The sequence below is a fragment of the Pterocles gutturalis genome, unplaced genomic scaffold, assembly GCF_000699245.1.
Source record: "Pterocles gutturalis isolate BGI_N339 unplaced genomic scaffold, ASM69924v1 scaffold23566, whole genome shotgun sequence".
NCBI lineage: Eukaryota > Metazoa > Chordata > Aves > Pterocliformes > Pteroclidae > Pterocles > Pterocles gutturalis.
In genome coordinates, this window is record NW_010106126.1 from 69,678 (window position 1) to 90,985 (window position 21,308).

The 21,308-nt window shown below is 46.1% G+C and overlaps 1 protein-coding gene across 1 annotated transcript in view; it reads right to left on the reverse strand.

Moving 5' to 3' along the window:
• HPSE2 (heparanase 2 (inactive)) overlaps positions 1–19,881 on the reverse strand; it is a gene marked incomplete at both ends in the record, with an annotated part of 84,254 nt that extends 64,373 nt beyond the window's left edge. The window contains one exon of the mRNA XM_010087683.1: positions 19,720–19,881. Within this exon, the coding sequence (XP_010085985.1) occupies positions 19,720–19,881 (162 nt within the window). The remainder of the gene's footprint in view (positions 1–19,719) is intronic.
• Between the last annotated feature and the right edge of the window lie 1,427 nt (positions 19,882–21,308).

Consider the following 21,308-nt stretch of genomic DNA (forward strand, 5'->3'; position numbering starts at 1 on the left):
TGGCACATCATAAATACAACTGCTTGAAGCTGGCCATTGGTCACTTGTCCAAGGGATGGTGCTGTAAATTCAGAGAGCAGGAGAGCCTGCACAGGAACAGCCCAGGAGAGAGCAGGAGACAGCTGTTTCTTTTCTACATCTTACAGGAAAATATTTCCATGAAGTGTAATGTTTGGAAAATGTCTAACAACCCAGTTCATGCTTTCTACAGATTATGTGGACTTAGCATTTCTGTTGTCTATACGGGGATAGATGAATAGAGAGATAAAAGGAGGCATGAAAATACAAGACACTTGGAATGCAGGAGAATCTACAGAATGTGCAAAAAATGTAGGAAAAGCTAAATAAAAGAAGAAAAGACAAATGACATATTGTCAAGGCAGCCAGTGAAGCAGCAGGGTCCCAGTTCAGAGGTGGAATCATTAAACGACAAGTGAGGCAGCTCTTACGGAAACCCTACATGATTTTTTAACCCTGGAATTCACTAGAGGGAGCGTATGGATGAGGCCAAATGCCAAAACAAATCTGTGTTCCAGAAGAAAGGGGAATATCCTGGGAGTTCAGTCACCCCAGAACAGGGGCTTAGGAAACAAAGTGGCTTCTGCATTGGCCACACTTGGGGCACGTCACCTGCCAGCTCTCGGGATCCAGGAGGCATCCACCACCCATCGCACATGACAGCAGCTATGGGAAAGCAGATTCACTTGCTTCCAGAGCGAGGGCCAAATATTATGGCCCTACAAATGGGAATGCCACAAAGTCTGGTGAATTGGCTTGCATTTTGCCTGGATCTAGGAGAGAAAGCTATTAATCCTTCCTCACTTCCTTCTCTAGCCTGCCAACAAAAATCTGGAATCCTGGTCCAGAAAAGCCACAGTGCAAACACAGCAGCTTACGCTCGAGTTACAGTTCTTCCATGTCCCAAATGCAAGCGAGCAGCACGTCAGACATACGTGAAAGTCACCATGTCCAGCATCCTCTGCTCTTCTCTGCTGCAAGGGGAATGGGAAGGTACAGATCCCTCCAGGGACCTGTGCAGAAAGGAGATGAAGGAGCCCAGCAAGGCAGCATGAAGCTAAGGCAGAAAAAGGAATTTTAGGCACAGGGTAAATACAAAGTCTTGCCTCAAAGCAAGACCACAACACAGGGAACCTTCCTACTGATCCTGATGGAAAATAAAGGACTAGCACAGTCTGGCAGGGATTTCCAACGTATGCACACTTCTATGGAGCAGTCTGTGCATGTGTAACAAACCTAATCCTAAACCTTCAGGGACACACTAGGCTCGGACACCTAGTACGCACACAGACCAACTCCTCTTCAAGACCTTGCATTTACTTGAAGTGCACTAAAAGCAATTGTATAACACATGTACTTTTGGCCCATCCAAAACTCCCACAAAGTGTCCAATCCTTGCACATAAGAATCTATCAGCAATTTCCAGACAAACAGCAGCTCAAAGCTCCCATGCATGTGGGCATATCCTACATTTCCAGACGTTTGGCAGGCCATCAGGATTCCTGCATCTGTGGACACATCTGGGCTTCCCAGACGTGGGGCAGTCCAGTCAGAGTTTCTGCACACGCACAGCAGCAGGCAAGGCCAGTAGACATTTGAATTCCCCCAAATCTGTCTGGACAGTGACAGACAAGGGGACACATCTGGGGAAACCTGGACAGATGGTGACGCGAAGAGCAGACTAGCCCAGGAGATGCAGCCAGTGGAGGAAGCTGGTAGCATCAGAGGTGAAAGACAGGCATGGCAGCCTGGGTCCCTCTCACACCTTCTATCTGGGGGCAAACCAGCATTCCATCTCTTAGAAACAGGAACACAAAGCTTGTGCCGCTTCTGCACTATCCTGTCCTTGCAAAGAGAAACAAGACGCACGGAGTTACTCCCAGTCCCCGTGGGGCTGCCAGAAATAACACAAACATAACATAGCACACCAGCTGGCAAAGACTAATCTGGCTTCAGAAACTGCTTGAAAGAGAGCCAAACCTCCCATCCAGTTCTCATGGCCCCTCCACCTCCCCCCAGACCCAGTTCCTTTTCTGGCACGACAGTATCCTCAGCGCCCAGCTGATGGCAAACTGCTCCTCATGCTCACCAGGGACTCCTGGGTGCTTTTGCCATCCCACGCCATGACCAGACACGCTACAACAGGGCCAGGCTCTGTGGTGACCAGGTAAGGGTGTGCTGGGGCAGCAGACATGGCCGGGAGCTCCACTCCTTCCTCCCTCCCTCCGCCCCAGTCCCTGGCACTGCAGCTGCGCCTCTTCCCTTGAATTAGGCACCTTAAGAGCTTCCCCTGCCTGTCAACCTGCATTTCTCTCCCTCTTCCCAGCAGCCTGTGCCTCTTTCAAACCCCCAGCTCCGAAGCCTGCACTTCATTCTTGAAGAGCAGCCCGGTCACATTTTTACTTCCCTGTTATCAAACACCTCCATTAGCTCCACATTCATTTTAAGACGTGAGGGGGATTTTTTTTAAATAATTATCTTCAAAATGCAGTATAGTGACCAGCACAGAAGCATGAGCATCACAATAACTGGGTCTGTCTTCATTTCACGTAAGTAAATGCAACTAATCCAGCTCTGTGTTCAATGACATTGCATGGCGCAAACCAATAGCTGTAAAGTACTGTTTAATTTTGACACTGGTGGAAACACAAAGGTTTATTTGCATGGCTGCCATCATGTACATGTCGGCTCTGCTCCAGCCACCACATCCCTCCCTGTAGCACTGCCTCATTGCAGCTCCTGCATTAAAAATAATATATGTAAGAAAGCATTTTTCCTCTTGAGTCAGTGCAAAGGAAGGAGGCTGGCACACTCGGCGGGCTTCAGGCTGCATGTAAATGAGCCAAAAGACAATGTGTTTCAGAAAGAAAAGATAAAGCCAAAAATGAATTTTAGAAGGGCGAGTCCCTTATGAAAAGACACCCTGCCTAACAAGAAGACAGAGCTGGGCAGAGCTAAATTCAAAACATTCCTAGCCTGATTTGGTCTGCAAGGTTCCTATCTTCTTCTGTCACACATTATTAAACATAGATCAGAAACAGGATCTGGGATTACAGAACAGACTGAACTCAGGACATCAGAAGACACCTGTCCTATAAATAGGAATCATTTACCTCAGAACAACACACATGTGTTTTGGCAACCTCTCAGCCAATAAAAGCAGAAGCCCCAACATCAGAATTATCCAAGCACTATTATTTTAAATGCAGAACAATGATTTACATCATCATGACTTAACTCCTCATTTCCCAAATTCTCATCATGCATGTCTGCACTGAATTTCACCAAAAATTAACCCTTTCTGAAAGAAGCCCATTACCAAAATCCATTCCAATTTCTGAATTGGAAAATTGCTTCTGTTTTTGAAAAGAAGAGCAGCAACAACAACAAAAAGCAGAACTTTGGATTTGGAGATGTTAATTTGCAGCTATTGATTTCTTCAATAGCTTTTTGCCAGTATCCCTGCATCCCAAGATTTCAGCTTTGAAACTCCAAAATTGATTCAGTCACTCAGACCACAGACTTTCCATGGCAAAGTGCTCAAAAACACACCAATTTGGGATTGTGCACAAAGTTGCAATGCAGAGACTGATTTTTTGACAATTGGGTCTCTAGGAGAAATTAACAGAAACACGTGTGAAGGTCTGTAAAAGGGAACAACATGAAGTGCCGCTTCCAAACAGGTGCGGCCGATTATCTGAGGCAAGGCTGTGCTGAAAAAAAAAAAAACCCGCTGTTTTCTTTGCAAATTTTAAGAGCACTAAAAACTTCCAGATAATGGGAAGTCCCTGAAGCTTTTAGAAAGTGTTTTCTCATACTCCGTACCTGGTATGACAGCTGCTTTCTTTGCAGCTATGGGGAGTTGTGGTTTTCCATTTGTGAAAATTCAAGTGAAATCTATCATTCTTTGGAAAGAGCCTAAGTCCTGGGGTTCTCAAATATCTTTACAGGTTGAACATTTGGAAAGGATCCAAGACTCCAATCAGAGCCTGAATATGTGGAAATATTTAACTCTCTAAGAAACAGTATATAAAATAAGCTGTTTCTCTGCTTGATGACTATTTCAGGATTGACTAATGACTTGCTGCAGTGCCAAATACCACAGAGATGGCTCAAGAGGATAATTCCTGAAACTTAAATTTATAACATTCTATCAAATGAAGACTATTTCTGTGTCAAAACCCTAGATCCGATAATTTATATACAGCAAGATCATAAATGAACTTTTGGACACCAGAGTTCAGAAGTAGCTCTACTATGTTTATTCAATTAAATATCTGCTAAATCTTTTTTTTAGGGGGAATGACCAAGTTTTAAAATAAAGCAGGAAAATAAAGACTACCGTATCGAACATAGGTCCCTCCTGGGGAAGCTCTTGCATTTCAGATAGTTGGTCTCCGGATCTTGTTTTGGGGAAGGATTTGGTTGTAGAGAGCAAAGACTGTCCCGCTGTCCTGGTCAGCACATCAGCTGTTCCCTGGGGGTGGTTATAGCAAGGAGACGCAGCTAAGCTTGCCTAAATGCAGCTACCTCTGGCCAAAAAACCCTGACCTAAAGCTGATCTTTCTTATAGTACCAATGCATGCCACACCAAGGCCAGGCTGGTTCTGGCCTAAGTTCAACTCCTTTCTTAACCAGGAGAAAACTGAAGCCCATAGTCTGAGCGCAGCTTTGCTTCCAGCAGACTGAAAGGTCCATTTGGCCAAGTTACTAGCAAAAGCCAACAAATCCAGCTTGGTTTCAGGGAACAATTAGTTGCTGTGAACACCTCTTCTCTAGGAGGCACAATGCTCACATTACACATTTATTCAGATTATAAGGATGGAAAGGACCATTAACATAACAGTTCTGCTTCCTGCTTGATAGGGATTAGAGGATCTAACCTAGTAATTACTAGACAAAATCCATAACTTCTGTCTTAAACAGTTTCAAAAAAGCAGGAGTCTGGCTTTCAGGCTGACAGTGGCTGTTAATCCACCTCATACCTAGGTAGAAACATTCCAACATTTATTCTCAGCATTATAAATCCACACATTATTAGCTCAGGGTTGTCCTGTTGTAGAGAGTCTGGCTGAGATGGAGTTAATTTTCCCCACAGCAGCCCTCATAGTGCTGTGCTTTGTATTGGTCACTAAAAGGAGTTAACACACCAGTGTTTTGGCTGCTGCTGAGCAGTGCTTGCATGTCCTCCAGGCTCTCTGACATCCCCCCTCACCAGCAGGCTGGGGGTGGGCAAGATCTTGGGAGGGGACATATCCAGGTCAGCTGACCCAAACTGACCAAGGGGATATTCCATACCATATGATGTCTGCTCAGCAACAAAAGCTAAGGGAAAGGAGGAGAAGGGGAGACATTCATCATTACAATGTTTGTCTTCAAGAGCAACTGCTACACACAGTGAAGCCCTGCTTCCCGGGAAGTGGCTGGACATTGCCTGCTGGTGGGAGGCAGAGAATAAATCTTCTGTTTTTCTTTGTTTTATTAAACTGCCTTTATCCTGATGTCCAAGATTCTTCCTTCTTATTTTCTCCCTTCCCTGTCCTGCTGAGGACGGGAGTGATAGAGTGGCTGGGGGGGCACCTGGAATCCAGCCAAGGTCAACCCACCACACCTGTATTAGGCTTTAAATTATAGGTTCTCTTTGTGCCTTTCTCTGATAATATTTTGAGCTATTTGCTCCGAAATTTTTCTTCCCCTTGGTGGTACTTGTACATTATGATCAAGTTGGTTTTTAGTTTTCCCAAAGTAGATGAATCTTACTAAAACCTTGTCTATAGCCCCATATTTCCAGGATTTGGTCACATTTACTGCTCCTTTCTGAATTTTTTTCCAACTGTATATCATCTTTTCTCTGTTAAAACGGACAAGAGATCTGGATGTGGTGCCCAACACTGCCTCACCAATATAATTTCCAACATCAAAGCTTGTCATGGACCTTTAGAGGGCTCTGGCTGTGCCTGGCCACCCAGCTGCTGCTTTGCTTGTGTGGTTCATACCCACCCAGCTATTTTCAACATCAATTCCTTTTTTATCATCCGCTTTCACCTCACAAATTTAGCCTATACTCCTCAATCCTGTTAAGTCCAAATTTACATTCAGCACCAAAACACATCAACACGAGTTCACCTGTGAAACTATCAGATGCCACTGACAAGCTCAGAGCTGTACAGGGCTTGCTGTTGTGGGAGCTTGCCAAAGCCAAGCGGCAAATTTTACACCAGTCCCCTGACGTGCTGTGCAAGATAGCTGAAGGTTTTGGCACAGAGAGGACAAAGATACAGCAGGTGTTAGAGCAGTGATGGTTATTTAATATCTTACTATTTTAAAATAACCTTTTACTTTTCACTAGCATTCAGAGGAGCTGCACCAGGTGGAGGTGGGTGTGGTGGGGGACTTCAGAAGCTTTTACCGGTGCCTGCGGGGGCTGAAGCATAGCTCAACACCAACTGGGCAATGGATCAAGAAGACGGAGGAAAAGAGGGCTCAAGGTCTGATTAGCAAAAGAAGCTGCCAGAGGACCACAGGAGGGAAAATAAGAGGGAGCTTGAAAAAGGAAGGACCACAAAAGCCAAGAAGGGCCACAAGGCTATGGTGAGGGCAGATAACCATCAGAACAGGCCGAGCTCCCACAGGGCTGAAGGGGACGGCAGCACAGCGGCTAGTGCGTGGGAGATGGGGAGAGGGAGCAGTTTGCGAGCGTTACAAGGCCGCGGGGAAGATGCAGCTGTCAACCACAGCCCTGCAGAAAGGCGTGAGCGGGCTCAGCAGGGGAGACACACACAGAGTTTGGTTTTGGCCAGGCTGAGAAGAGCAGGCAGCCATCCATCGTGGAGGCTGCACGGGATGTGCAAGAACCCAAGAGCAGGATCTCATGTTTGTGCAGCAATGGGGCAGGCTAAGGGCATTGAACCCAGCCAGGAAAGGAGGACAGCTGCAGGGAATGGCATCTGTCAGGAGCAGCTCTGGCACTGTGTTCCTATCTTCCAGCCTCACAGGGCACAGAGAACAGCCGTGGTATGGGCCACCTGGCAAGCCCTGCCACCACCTGCACACAAGCACTGATATCTCCTTTTCCTTCCTCCACATTCACCTGCTGAGGGCTCAGAGACTGGCAAAGCATCTTCCCGGCAGGTGAGGTGCCCAGCACCACAGGCAGCCTTCGCAAGGTGCAGCCTTCGCAAGGTGCATCCTCCTGGCCTACCCAGCTCACCTCAAGCAGCATCCTCCCTTGCTTGTGCCCAAGCACCCTCCTCACACAGACACTTGTTCCTCACAACCTCAGCATGGCTGACAAAGCATCTCACTCCACAGCTCACACCAGCAGTGTGAACAAAGCATCCCAAGCCTGCCTGGCTGGCTTTTTGGGACAGCCTTCACGTAATAGTTGCAGAGGCTCCATATCCCCCCAAAGCTCTCATGTCACACTCCATGGCAGGCACAATACATCCTCAGCACCCTGCTCTTGCACCACCACTACCTTGGGGTACCCAGAGCCAGCCCTCCCCACGCACATGCTCACAGAAACCAATGTCCTTGTTCCGCAAGCGGATGGAGACATAACCCATATGTGTGAACAAAAGCAAGCAGCTCTGCAAGGCACTAATGCTGACAGGGTTGGTCGAGAAGCAGTTCATGCCAGCAGGCTCAGACACCGTGTCCTGGCATACTCACCTAAACGCAAAGCCTCCATAGGTACGTACTTTTGCTGCTATGTATGTACACCCCTATGGTTATAGTCTCCAATGGATCTAAGGACTGTCACTGTTCCCAGGTTCCTGTTCTATCCAGTAGATAATACGTAACAGTTTAGACCCACAGCTCTTCTGGATGAGTACATGCCAGGGAGCACACACAAGATCAAAAGGTTTCCAGAAGGACCTTCTGCTGTTGGTGCAACTGTTACTTTGTCAGACATCTGAGCAATTTCTTGGCCTGTGGCCCCCCTCTTCCCCTGCCCCCCCCCCTCAAGCATTAGCCTCCAAACAAATCCCAGAGTTGAATCAGTTTCCTCCATCAAGAGCCTCCACTCAAATTGTTTCTAGGATTCCCATTCTTCTCTCCTCCTTTTTACTTTACAAATATATAAATAGTCACATCATCATACAAGACAAGTAGAGACTGACTCTTACGGGTAAAAAACAGATGTTTCCCAATCTTTCCCAACAAAGTAATATTTTATATGTGGCTCTTCAATGGATTTATAGCCAATGAAGGGATGTTACTACATTAGCTCATGGAGGGGGTGGGTGATAAAAACTGGAAAGGAAGAGCCAGACAAGGAAAAAAGAAGCTATCCAGAGCACTGCAATTGGAGAAGCATGACAAATGGGCAGCACAGTTTTAGAGGGCTTCGACAGCACGGCAGATTGCCTGGCTGGGAGTGATTGTCCACAGCTGGAGCATCGCAGAGACCATCTGGTATTTCTTAAACATGCTTTCCCCAGGTGATCCGATTCTTGGAGTGCCCCAGCAAAGAAGAAAAAAGGCTTGTGAGTCTCAGCCCCATTTCCAGGGTTCCCCTAATTAGTTAATAGAATTATATTTGAACCAGTTTCAGTTTCTCCTACAAAACCTTTGCTTTTGCCACCTTTTCAACAGGGGAAAAAAAAAAAAAGAGTATTTAAATTCATGGAGTTTTTAATTTCTTTGAGAAAGTCAATGATCGCGTCTCTTGGCACAGCAACCCTATATATAAAACTTAATGAAGTAAGAGAGATCCAAAATTTCTTTTGAACACCTTGTAACCTCACTCTTCCCTGCACCACTTTTAGCTGCACAAAACATGCACATCCACAGGCTCTCACATTACGCTCCCACAGCAGTGTATCCATCCCCAGTACGAGCCTCTGAAAAAGCAGAGCATGGACCACATGGGAGATGTCGAGAACCTCTCATTTCCAGGATTTTGACCCTCTTCTCAACTTGGAAAAATGTTAAAGAATTTAATTAACTGTGCATGCCACATGCTTCTGTCCCCACGACAAGGAGGGCTGGCAGACGAGCAGTACAGCAGCATCTGCTGCTGCACTCCTGCTCCCCATAAGACACCCCCTTCCTGAGCCAGGAGCATCAGGAACCAGCTAACGAAGAAAAGAGCAAAAGAAAGCGGTAAATAATAAATGAATGGACAGATGGAAAAGGAGTTAGAGTGAGCAACTGGAGAACAAGCCTTGGGAACCAAACCGCGTTCCCACCAGCAGGCAGTGCCCCCACTGAGCAGCGCAGGGCAGGCAGGAGCCATGGTCCAGCCACAGAGATTATAGCCATCGCTCCCCGCCAAGCCAGGCTTACCAGCCGCGCCTCTCCCCTCTCCTCTCTCTGTTTTCTCCATGAGCTAGCCTGGCCACAAAGCACGGGTCTGTCAGAGATGTGTCCTGCACCACCCCACAGACACACATTCCTGATTCCCGGCTGCAAGCTTCCCAGCAGCGCGTAAATAACCATTCCCGTTATACAGGAAGCAAATACATAGGGATGGTGGCTGGAGCACTGAAGCTGGCGATAGTCCTCCAACTGCAGCAAAATTTGTTCCTATGTCACAGTTTGCTAGGAATTTTTTTCAAAATGCAGAAAACTCACCAGACACGAAGTTCCCTGCTCTGTCCCCATTGGCAGCTGCCTTCTCAAAGGCTGCATTTGAGAAAAGATAGTGGGACTGTAATCCCAGTCAGAAATAAATACACAATGTGCTTCAACTACTCCAGGCTAAGAAAATTATCTAATTAAATTATTAGGAAGAAAACACTGGACAAAAGCATATTTAAATGTTTTATTTGTTTTGTTTTTAAGTGTTTTAGATGGCCAAATTCAGTATACTCCATCACCATGCTGGAAGGGGATTTTACCTGGAAACCCATCACTATGCAGTGGTATAGGCAGTAATAATAGAAAACAATTGTAAAGCTAAAGAAATAGCAACAAACTGCAAATTACAAAGTGTAGAAAATTAGTAAAGTATTTAAAAAACACAACGGAAAAATTCATGCCTTACTGAGTTTATAGTGGGAATTTAAACATAGAAGAAAGAAGGGAAATCTGAACAGAGACACAGATCCATTATTTTGTTTACATGGTAAAATTACCAATGTAATTACAAAAATACAAATATATGCACTCTGTATTTGGGAAGAAGATACGATGATGAAAGCATCTTAAGACAACGATGTACTTCATAGTTTACTAATGCCCAAGAGATGTATTAGATAACATCTGCTTTAGATAAACACTGTGAAATCACCCACCCTGGATAATTTGCACCTCTGAGTGCACAAAGGAGATCTCTGACCTGCTGAAGCTAATTTTTAATAAATCTTGGAATGCCAGGTAATTCTAGAAGGGAAGGAGAGCCCTAACCCCATGCTGGTGCTTAGGCAGGACTAGCTGACCTAGGGAACAACAGCTAGTCAGCCTGATAGCAGACCTAGACAATATAATTAAAAGCCAATATGAGAATCCACTGATAATTCATTATATTCATGTCTCAACTAATTACCAGCCAGCATATGTTGTACAGAATCTAACTGATGTTACAGCTTGATTTAAGAACTTGCATTAACAGAAATAATTTGGCGTAACTGGATGGACAGAAGTGGTTGATGAGACAAAAACATTTCCATCGCCTGCTTCCCACCCCACAGGATGCAGTGTTTTTACCAATCATTTAGAAAAATATAAACAGAAGATCCTGTGAGGCAGCTTGCAGATAGCACAAACATAGGTTAGTAAATAACGAACAAAACAGCCCCCATTTACCCTGCGATCCAATTTGTACAGCTAAATGGCCACCATCCAACCAAGCATGCTTTAATTCAGCCAAGCACAAGATAATACACATACAGGGAAAAAAAAATATACAGCTCATATCTCCAGAATGGAAGAGTCTGTCCTGCAGAGCCACAGGACAAAGGAGGCGCTACAAGGGGACTTTGGCGAAGCGAAGCTTAAGGAGCCAAATCCATTCAGCTTATGAAAGAGGAAAATCCACGACGTTTAACTGCTGCTTGTAGGTGTTATATTGTCAGCGTGGCAGAGGGGTTTTTAACCTGATGGTGAGAGGCAAAGCAAGCTCCAGGGGCTGAAAGTCAAAGTTAAGCATGATGCTGACAAAGAGGAAAATTATCATCAGCACAGCAGAGGATGGGAAACATCACACGAGATGGTCTGGGTGATCTTGGGGCCCACTGTAAAAGCAGGGGGTGAAATTCAGCAGTACAAAGGGCAGGTATAAAAACCTCTGTGTAACATAAGAGTGGAAGGAGCCCAGACAGTGGCACACTGGGGGTCTGCTTTAGGCTAAAAAAATCAGGGAGATCAGAAGCACAAGCTTATTGGGAGCATCTGAAACACAGAACCCACTGGTAATTAGGGACCTTTAACTGCCCACACATTTGCTGGGAAAGGAAGACATCAGACACAGCCTTGCATCAAGTTCCTGGAATGCGCCGAGAAAAAAAAAATTGTGAAAGAGACAGGAACAAAACTAGGAAGGAGGCTCCTTGAGGTTTGATTCCCAACAGCAGAGAAAAACTGGGAAAAAACAAAAAGGTGGAAAGCACCATGGGTGAGAGCATCAGAAACAAGTGTTTGTGCTCATTAGGAACAGAAGGGAAAACAGCAGCAGGGTAAAAGAAGTGCAATGTAAGGACAGAGGCTTTAGTAAACTCAGAGGGTCAGCAAGTGAGATTTCAGCAGAATGAAAAGGGAGTTCAGGAAAGATGGTGTTTTCTAAACACGCAGCAAGATAAGGGAACAAATGCAAATTATCTTAGTGCAGGGGTACGATAAGGGTAAATCACAGACTCCTCCATGGCTTGCAGCACACGAAAAAAGAAATGGAAACTCCATCAGGCAGATGCGGATGAGCACAAAGGAATGGCACCAGAAGAGAGGAACAGAGCGAAAGAGCCAAGTGTTCAACAGAAACCGCTCGCAGCAGGGATTGTCAGCTGTAACGAGGAGACATTTGATAAGAGACAGACCAAAGAGTTCATCACCTTCTGAGCAGGGAGAAAAGGTTAATAGATTGGTTTATGCCACTGAACACGCCACAAGCCCTTCCAAAGCTGTTAGGGCATGTCAGCCCTCCCCCCTTCCACCGAAATCTGTTTTCTGTTAGGTTTATGTGTTTTCTTTATTCTCTACACGGCACCCAGAAATGGCTGGTTCTGGTAATGACATTACATATTATAATGCACATATAATTGCTAATTTTAAGATACACAATTTATAAAATGCCTTCTCTTGTGAGGCTAGCTAAACTGGACTGTTGAATTTAATAAATTTAAATTTAATAACACATCACAAGAAGCCACATTCCCCACAGTTACAAAAGCAATAACGAAATCAGATAATGAGAAAGCCAAAGTGTTGCTTAACAGACTAGAGAGTGTCACCTGAAAAAGAGATTCACCTTCATGACCTCTCTCACACACATACACACGCCGCCAGCACACAACAAGTTGTAAAACTACTAATTAGGGTAAGAGGAGGCGGGAGATCCCAGGGGTTTGGCTCGCAGCTGTCTCAGGAAGCAAAGAGGTATAAATTGGGACACAATTTCACAATAGCCAACAACTCACAGAGTTGCAGAGACAAAGCTGAAACGTTTAGGGCTTTTGTTGGGTCAGACTTCATGAAAAAGGATAACCAAGACCACAAAGTTAATGCAATTAAAAGCAGCAGAGTAGAAGTGTAAGGCATAGTAGCACATGAGCAGAATGAAGATTACTGAAGTCTGATGTTGTCAAATAGGCTGAGGTCCATCAGCAACTACCTCTGTGAATTTCTGGAAGATAAATGAGGTTTCAAAACACTGGAAAAGGGCAGATATAGTGGCTATATTCAACAGGTTGAAAACTTAAGCAAATTACAGGCCAGTCAACATAACTTCAATTCCTGGAAAAAATTTTGAAAAATCAAACAACCCATCTGCAAGGAAGGGCTGGAAGCAATAGCCCTACCACAGGAAGCCAACCTGCCGTCTCTTTGACAGAGCAAAAGGCTCTTGCATGTGAGAAAAAGGCAACAGATGTTACACACCTTTACTTTTGCAAGGCTTTACCTCCAGTTTTGTATAACATTTTAATTAGCAAACTAGGAAAATAGAGTCTAGATGAAATTCCATATGGGTAACACACAGCTGGTTGGGAAATGGTACACAGAAGTGCAGGCATAAACAGGCAATACTGTACCAAAAAATCCATTATTATGCAGGGGTGTACAGACAGAAGCGTCACGCACGAGATACAAGAAATAACCCTGCTGCTCTTCTCAGTCAATAGAGGCCTTGGCTACAATACTGGGCTCATTTCAAGGCAACGCACTTTAAAAACAGCGCAGACCAAGCGGAGAGAGCCCAAGGGACCCCAACAAAACACAGAACCACAAAAAATTTTAAAGAGGGCTGAAAGGGACCCTCAAGAGGCAGAATCAACCACACATGTGTCATTCAACTTGAAAATAACATGGCCATGAGGAAAGAGCAAAAGAAAGGCAGTTGTTCAGTGTAGAGAACAAAAGTCTTTGGGGAAACATGATAACAAGCCTCAAATATGTAAAAGATTCCTGCAAAGAGGAAAGTAGTGCAGTAAGCCGTTCCCCACTTCCATGGGGAGACGACATGCTGTAATGGGCTTAAACTGAGGCAAAAAATTTTGAAAACACCAACTCCATAATGATACAGACAGTTATGCCCTAGAGCCGATTGCTGAAGGAGGGTACATCTCTCACGTCACAGGAGGTTTAAGAAAAAGGATAAAGCCACATCATTCGAATCAGTTAACAGTGATGTCCCCACAACCTGGGCAATGCCGGCACCCAGCCACTGAGCCCCGACAACCTGCTGGCTTTACACAGACGTGCCCAGGAACACAATATATTTTAGCGACAGACTAAATGCCCTCAGAAAGCTGTGCGGTAAAAACAAACAGCCAGTTTGCTTCAGGATGAGCTCATTTAAACAACTGATAATGGCACAAAAACATTCCGTTACATGAGATTGTTTTTCCACAGTTTGTTTTTCCCACTACCATCCCTCAGTTCTGATCCAGAGGTCTCAGAAGACACCTGCAAACCATCCTCAGAAGGGATGCGGCAACTCTGCTTGTCATTAACTATGAGCTAAGTACAGATATTGCTGTAATGACCTATTACAATTTTTCTGGTCCCCTGCTTCCAGGATACCCGCCGAGTGTTTCACATCAATTCTCTCTCCCTCCCTCTTTCCCATAGGAGCCAATGACATTATTGTCTTCCTCCTGCTTCTCCACCAGTATCTCAGTTATGCTAATCAAGAAGACAAACTCAGGGAAATTATTTTCACTCTGTATTTCACTTAGAATACTGCTTTTTCTGCTTCAGCCCCCACAAAGGCTTCAAGCCCCCAAAAGTTAGTCTGTTTTTCCAACTGTATCAGCTGGTCAGATTAAATATGTTGCCTCTCCTCACACACCTTTCCCCAAGCGGAGGCCAGGTACAGCTGATTTGTCATGGAAAAGGCTAGAAGATGCCCTCTTGAGGTCCTTTTCAGATCTATTTTGTACAATGCTGTGGATAACACGTATAACATAAGGGGCTGCGATGGACAGAAAGGCAAACAGCCTGATCCGAAAGCCACCCCCAGGCCTGAAACACAGTCCCAGAAAGCACCCTCCTTGAAGGAAAGCCAGCGAGCAAGTGCAGCGCGGATCACCCCGGCGAAGCACCCAGTAGAACAGCTATGATAGGTATCACTGCTGTGCAGACCACAGGACGTTTAGGCTGCTGATCCCAAACAAGGTGCCAAAAAGGCAAAAAAGCTGCCTTCACCCCTACAACAACCCTCCCAGGTCTCATCTCACAAGGTGGCCTCCCCTCCAACCCCATGGAGTTAGCTATAACTGGAGATAAAATCATAAATCTGGAGAAAACTCCAGCAAAAACAAGCAGAGCAGCCTTTCTGCCCGACAGCACAGGCACCAAAAGCACAGCCAGCGCCATGCCCTGCTCTCTGCACAGACCCCCTCGTGAGGGCAGCCTCCAAGCCACGTCCCCCTCCAGACCCAGCACCCCATGGAACAGGTCCTGCATCCTGCAGACGTGTCCTGCTCCAGGACCACCATCTCACAAGCCCCATAGCGTAAAAACAAAACCACCGGGGGAGGTTCACAAGTGCAGGAAACACAAATGTCACAGGTGCTCAACCTGACCCATGCAATTCCCAGCCAAGGAACAAGCAAACCACAGCTCTCACTGTTTTCAGAGAAGAGGGAAAAAACATATTTCTCCAGGGCAGCTTCTCTCTTACAAGCTTTTCATGCAGACACCTAGTCCTCACTCCATGCCCCCTCACACACAGTTGCCCTGCAGTAGCCACACACACATTTCTACCCCCATCACTCTGCTTTGTTCCACTCGTGCCACCATCATGCATCCCTACTTAAGAAAAGCTGGTGTGTGCACTCCATCACGACCACCTCACACACCCATACCACTTACCCCAGATGAAAAAGGTCTCCACCCAGCTGTCACCACTGCCAGAAATGGCCTTTTCCAAGGAAACCCTCACACAGATCTCACAGCTACTGGTATAGCAGAGTTTAAGTTATCTAATGACCTTGACAGGGGTAATGGGATGCCAGTGTAAAACACCTGATTGCAACATTGGACACAGATAGTAAAATGCACTCTTTGGCAGCTCTCAGCTCTGTTCCTAGCAGCCCCCACATGATTTTAATCTCACTTCATCTCTTTCAGTGCAGCTGGAAGAGACCTGTTGCTAACAGCCTCAGCAGGGTGGAACCACAGGGTCAACTGGGAGCATTGTGTAGCCTGTGAGGAGGGTGTCCTCCCTTAGCTGCTGCCTTTAGAGGCTGTGTTGCACTATGTGACAGGTTTCTACCACACACCCTGAAGACTCCTCATGGGCTCTTCAGTGCAGAAGTGGTCTGGTAGCCCAGGCTGGAGAGCTGTCATCACCAGTCTCTTGATTCAGCCAAGTAATCCACACTGTAGCTTCAAGCAGAAGGTAGAGCAGAAAGAAGAGACATGCTTTTGCTCTCCAGAATGAGAAGTAGGGCACTATTTTGTTTCCTCAGGATGGGAACTCCTAGAGGCAAATTTATTTTTTGTTCTTGTATCTTGGGAAGCTCAGTTACACTTAACGCTTCATGTAAATACAGAAGGGGACAGGTTTTCACATGTATCTATTGACCTGAGCAATTCCCTCTTCCATTGAGCTTTATAGGCTTTACTTAAAAGCAGCGCAGAAACCTGTGGATATCCAATCTCCTAAAGTACAAATGCAGTACATGAACCCAGCACAAACTGGCACCACAGATGGACGGTTTCAGATTTAATCTATCAAAGCTCTGCCTGCTGCTGCCCCGCTCTCCACAAGCAAACTCCCAAAAGCCTACATGCATGCTGTGTCTCCACGGCCCCAGGCAGTTCCTCACCTGCTGCCAGCCCAACACTGTGCATTCACCCCTCAGCTCCAGGGCTCCAAGATCACCTTACTGTCACCAGGACCTGTCTCCTGAGGGCTGCAAAGGAGGGGAGCCTGCTGTGATGATTGCAACTTCTACTGCTCCTGATATAAAAGAATCAGTGCTTGCACCACCTAACTCAAGAAAGAAGGAGCAGAGAAGTGTTTCTAGGGACAGATTCCTCCTCTTCCTCCCCTAACCCACCGCAGGAAGAGCTGAGAGAGTGGTTCCCAGAACGGAGCAGGCGATGCTGTGCTCCCTGCTCTACCACAGGCTCGCCCAAGAGCATCAGAGATGCCGATCTGTGAAATGAGATACCTATCTCTGAGCACGAAGAGAGAAGCAGCAAAGATTAATAAGCCTCAAAATGTTATACAGCATTTAAATAGTACTGTCACAGATCAAAGACTATTGCTTATCTGAGTGAGGCAGGCTCAGTAAGCCTAGAAAGATCACGTACAGAAAGCAAATGCAAGATGTAACAGAAAGCCTGCAGACAGGAACCGAGGAAAGCTCATATTTGCCTAGAGAAACTGAAGTGGCCTAAGCCAGAGTCTAACATGTGTTCCTGGAGGAATAAGAGCCAGAAAGACTGCCTGGTTTCACTCAGTCTCGGTTGTGTCTTAGCACAAAAAAACACATTTCATTTTAAGACACCCTCTTACCTTGGAGGTACCTGCTGCTGGGAGCAGCTTAAATCCCAGTGCAAAACCACAACTCTGCCTGATTGCTGAAATAAGAAGCACACTGGGAACCACATGCAACTGGTGAATAGATTTGAAAAAGCTCGTGATTTACACTGATGCCACAGGGACTGCAGAATCACACTCCCTGCACTCTAAGAGCTTTCATTCTTAAAGCCATGAGGATACTGCAGGGAAGCTTCATGGCAATATTACTTACCAACAGTTGCAGACAACGTGGGAGGCCTGATCTATAGTCTTTCAAGTTGCTTATATAACTATGTCAACTGGGACGAGGAGGAAGAGAAGGGGACTTTTTATCCAAATCACTCCAGTGGTAGCGGTAGTAGCATGGGAATAAAGATGCCTCACGGTGGTATTCCTACTCCCAAGCTCTCCTAAAGTAGCTATCCCATCATAAAGAACCTTTATTGTCACATGAGCCTGAGCAAGATACTCCACTTACATTTCCTTGGTACAATTAAAGTGCTGCAGGAACTAGCAGCAGTAGGAGCCCCTCTTACACAGAGGCGTGGGTTTGAATATTCCTCCAGTCAAGGCTGGACACTGAGTACAGAGGGTGACCCACAGTACATGCACTGCATGAGGCCAAGTGACTCCTGGATACTCCAGGAGGAACGCTGTTCTCAGGGGTCCCCCAGATACTTCATCCCTGCAAACTCAGTCCTTTAATATCCCTCCCCAAACCAGGTCAGGATCCTTGCTCCTGAACCTTGCCTCACGACCCGGGGACTCCCTACAGCTCTGTACAAATACACTGTGCAGAACAAAAAGAAGCCCTCAAGCAAACTCTGTCTGATTGAATTTTGAAGGTAAGGAATGCCCTTCTGCAACAGATGTACAACCCCCTCTGCCCACCCCAAACACCAGATCCATCACAGAGAAGGGAAATATTTACACAAGTTAGTAGAGTTCCAGTTAAATATTATGCTTAGCTGTCTAGAGTCCATGTTCTCAGACTATGTCTATGAAATAAAAGATTAAACTTCATAACAATTATGAAGTTGCTCTGCTCACATTCAGCGGGAGTTAAAGGACATTAAAATAGTTCTTTGGGTAATATCCCAGTGAAATTGCTCTCTCCCTCCTGAAGAGTTAGAGCTAAAACCTTCTGAACTATCCTGTAAACACACTTGGAAAGGCTAAGAGCTGAGCTGATAACCAGGTAGCACCTTTGTTCTGCAGGTTCTGTAAAAAATGTGAGCAATGCCAGAGAGCTTTTGAAGCAGTGAGGGAAGGAGGATAGGGGAGAGCAGCTTCTCTTCTCGAGGGAAGTTTGTTTAGTGGAAAGTAAGCAAGTTGTCAGGGGAAAAGCTGACAATGTTGATTCCAGCAGTTGTACTGGGAATAAACAGCCAAGTGGGTTACGTTACAGAGAATGAGAAACGGCTCTGAGGATCCCATTTAAATGCTGGGCTTTCAGGAATGATGTGATTCAGCCATGCCCATGGCCTTGATGCCCACCAGCCCCCTGGGCTGAGCCCTGTGCCAGCCCTGGTATCACCATACCCCCTCTGTGGGGTCCCTGAGAGGCCCAGCACAGCCGATGACCCCGGGAGAGCCAGAGCTCGCTGCTGCACTGGTGAGGACTCAGACCCATGCTGGCTTCAAGGCAGAGGCTGGATGTTGAATTAGGGATGGCAGCAGAGGGAAGGGGGTAGGTTGCACAGGACCCGCTTGCCTCTCCCAGCCCAGCAGCAGGGAGGGCCACTGCGGAGCTTGCCATCTCCTCCCCAGGCAGAGCACGGGGCCCTCCCTCCTGTAAAAATTGGATGTCTCCCTGCCTTTCACAGGAAAGGGACCCAGCAAGGGCAAAATGGGATCTTGTTTGATTTATTAGTCTTTTCCTCCTTCCCATCATCTGTGGCTCATCCAGCTGTAGTGATAAGGAGAACAGCTATGAAAGGACGCTGCTGGCTGCTGGGATCCCATCCTTCTACCCGCTCCCTGCCTGAAGACATCAGTCCTTTACAAGCACCATTAAATGTGTATCCAAAATGTGGCAGTCTCCTCCATCCTTTGAGATTCTGTTCCCTGGATAATACAAACAGTTGCCAGAAAAAGAGTATCCTCTCATCTCTGTCTGGGCCATTATCCCTTTATATTTGCTCTTTAATATTTACTGGGTTCACACAAAGTGCATGCTCTGGAAAGAAAAAAAAATCAGCTGCAGCTTAAAGGACTCCAAATTTAGTAATTGCTGCAGCCCCATCGACGTGAACAGTTAGCAGGGAGATTTCTCCAGCACTTCACGTGCTGTGGTATTCTGCTTAGGTCAGACTGTAGAAAACATTCTGTCCAGGGGCACCAAATCTGGTGTGTCTGCGTAGGTGCCAGCTGCAGAGGCCTTATGAGTCCACCACAAATTCCTGCAGGTCCTTTCCCTCCCAGCACCCAGTAATCTTGGTAGGAAACAGGCAGCCAGAGAGATGCTCATTCATACAGAGGTAAAGCACCTGAGGGTTTTAACACACCTGTGAGTTAGCAAGAACTAGCTCCAGCTCCTGGCTCCAGAGCCGGTGTTGCAGCCTTACCTGTTAGTGTGAGGTTGCTGTATGTGTTTGAAAACTGCTCCTTTAACAAAACCAAGTGCATCTGAGCTGCCTTTTCCCTCTGTAGCTCCAACATTATGTCAGGATGCTGGGCGATCTTACAGCCTTTCTGCTTATCCAGGGCAATGTCGCTGCGAACAATGTCTACAGCAAAAGGGAAAGAAAAAAGGGAGATGGCCAAACCTCAGCTTTCATTTTCACCAGATGCTTGGATCAGCACTAGCCAACATGACAGCCACACAACCACCACTCAACACAAGCAACACAAAAAAAGGGTCCAAATCCCTCGGATCCACCTACCCAATGAACCTCCTCTGTTCATGTCTCCTTTTCTCCCACGAAAGCTCAAGTCCTTTGGCTTTAATATACTAACACAATGTACCGCCCCTTCCATCCTGCACCTGTCTAGTAGTTGATTTCTTACAGTGATGACCCCTCCCTCACAGGAAAGTGCAAAAGTCTCACAACATTTATATTACGACCCTGTTGCTGGTGTGATAAATAATGAGAAAAGACTAAATCCCATCCTGGTGACCCCTGGCTTCCATTTACCCTTGCCTGTCTAAGAGATTATGAAGAAGGCTCGTTCTCGCGCTGTTTATCCTCACTGCAGCTATCACAGCTAGAGTTAGGTCAGCGTGGCTTATGACTCTTTGAACAGGTCTCTGTACGCTTCCAACTCCTGACATTCAATTCAGGAGGCAGGAGGGTTATTTAACAATTGTTTTCTCTTCATACAAGCATTTTATAAGTCAGACTGTGAAATAAGCATATTATAATGTGTGTCCTAGAACTACTCACCTGCTGGGAAATGGAAAGATGGGGGTAGCAGGGCACAACAAGAATCAAGTAAGATGTGTCCAGTCTCTAAACAGGAGGGGAACAGTGCAAACTAGTCCTTGCAAGGTCCCTTTCCGAGCTTAATAAACTCTGTAACACGCTCAGATCCACAGGCACCATATGCTGTGTCTAACTCTTACAAAACATTCAGCAGACAGCACTGATAAGGACAGAGGAAGTTGGAGTTCTTCCACCACATTGCATGAGGTCACCCTTTGCATCACAAGGAGGTTGTGCTTTGCTTGGTTTAATTCCCATCTAGCTAGAAGTTTCTGAAGGAGCTTATTGTCAGAAGAGAGTTACATCTTGCTCCACAGAAACTCTCCAGCTCCATTATCATTACGCACATTAAGGAACATCAAAGTTGTTTCCAACAGCCATGCTTCTGTCTTTCCAGGTGTCAAATCTCAGGTTCAGCAAACCTAGGTTCAAAGTTCTGCTATGTCTTGGGCTGGGAACCCTCTCCAAAGGTGGAGTGGAGGACTGGAAGCCACATTATCTTCCTGTCTCTGAGCCTCATCCCAGAGTCACTATGCTTCTCTTGCCCAAGCTGTGCTCTCTCTGTCTCTTTTCTGCATTGTTTGGGATTAACACAGCTTCTCTAAAGCCTGCCTAAAAACAGACTGCTCAGAACGGTAATGCCACTAAAGCCTTTGTGTTCTGTAGTTAGGGACACGAGTTCTCTCCTCCATCCACAGCCAGCATGCTCAGGAGTGGAGATAGGGCAGCAT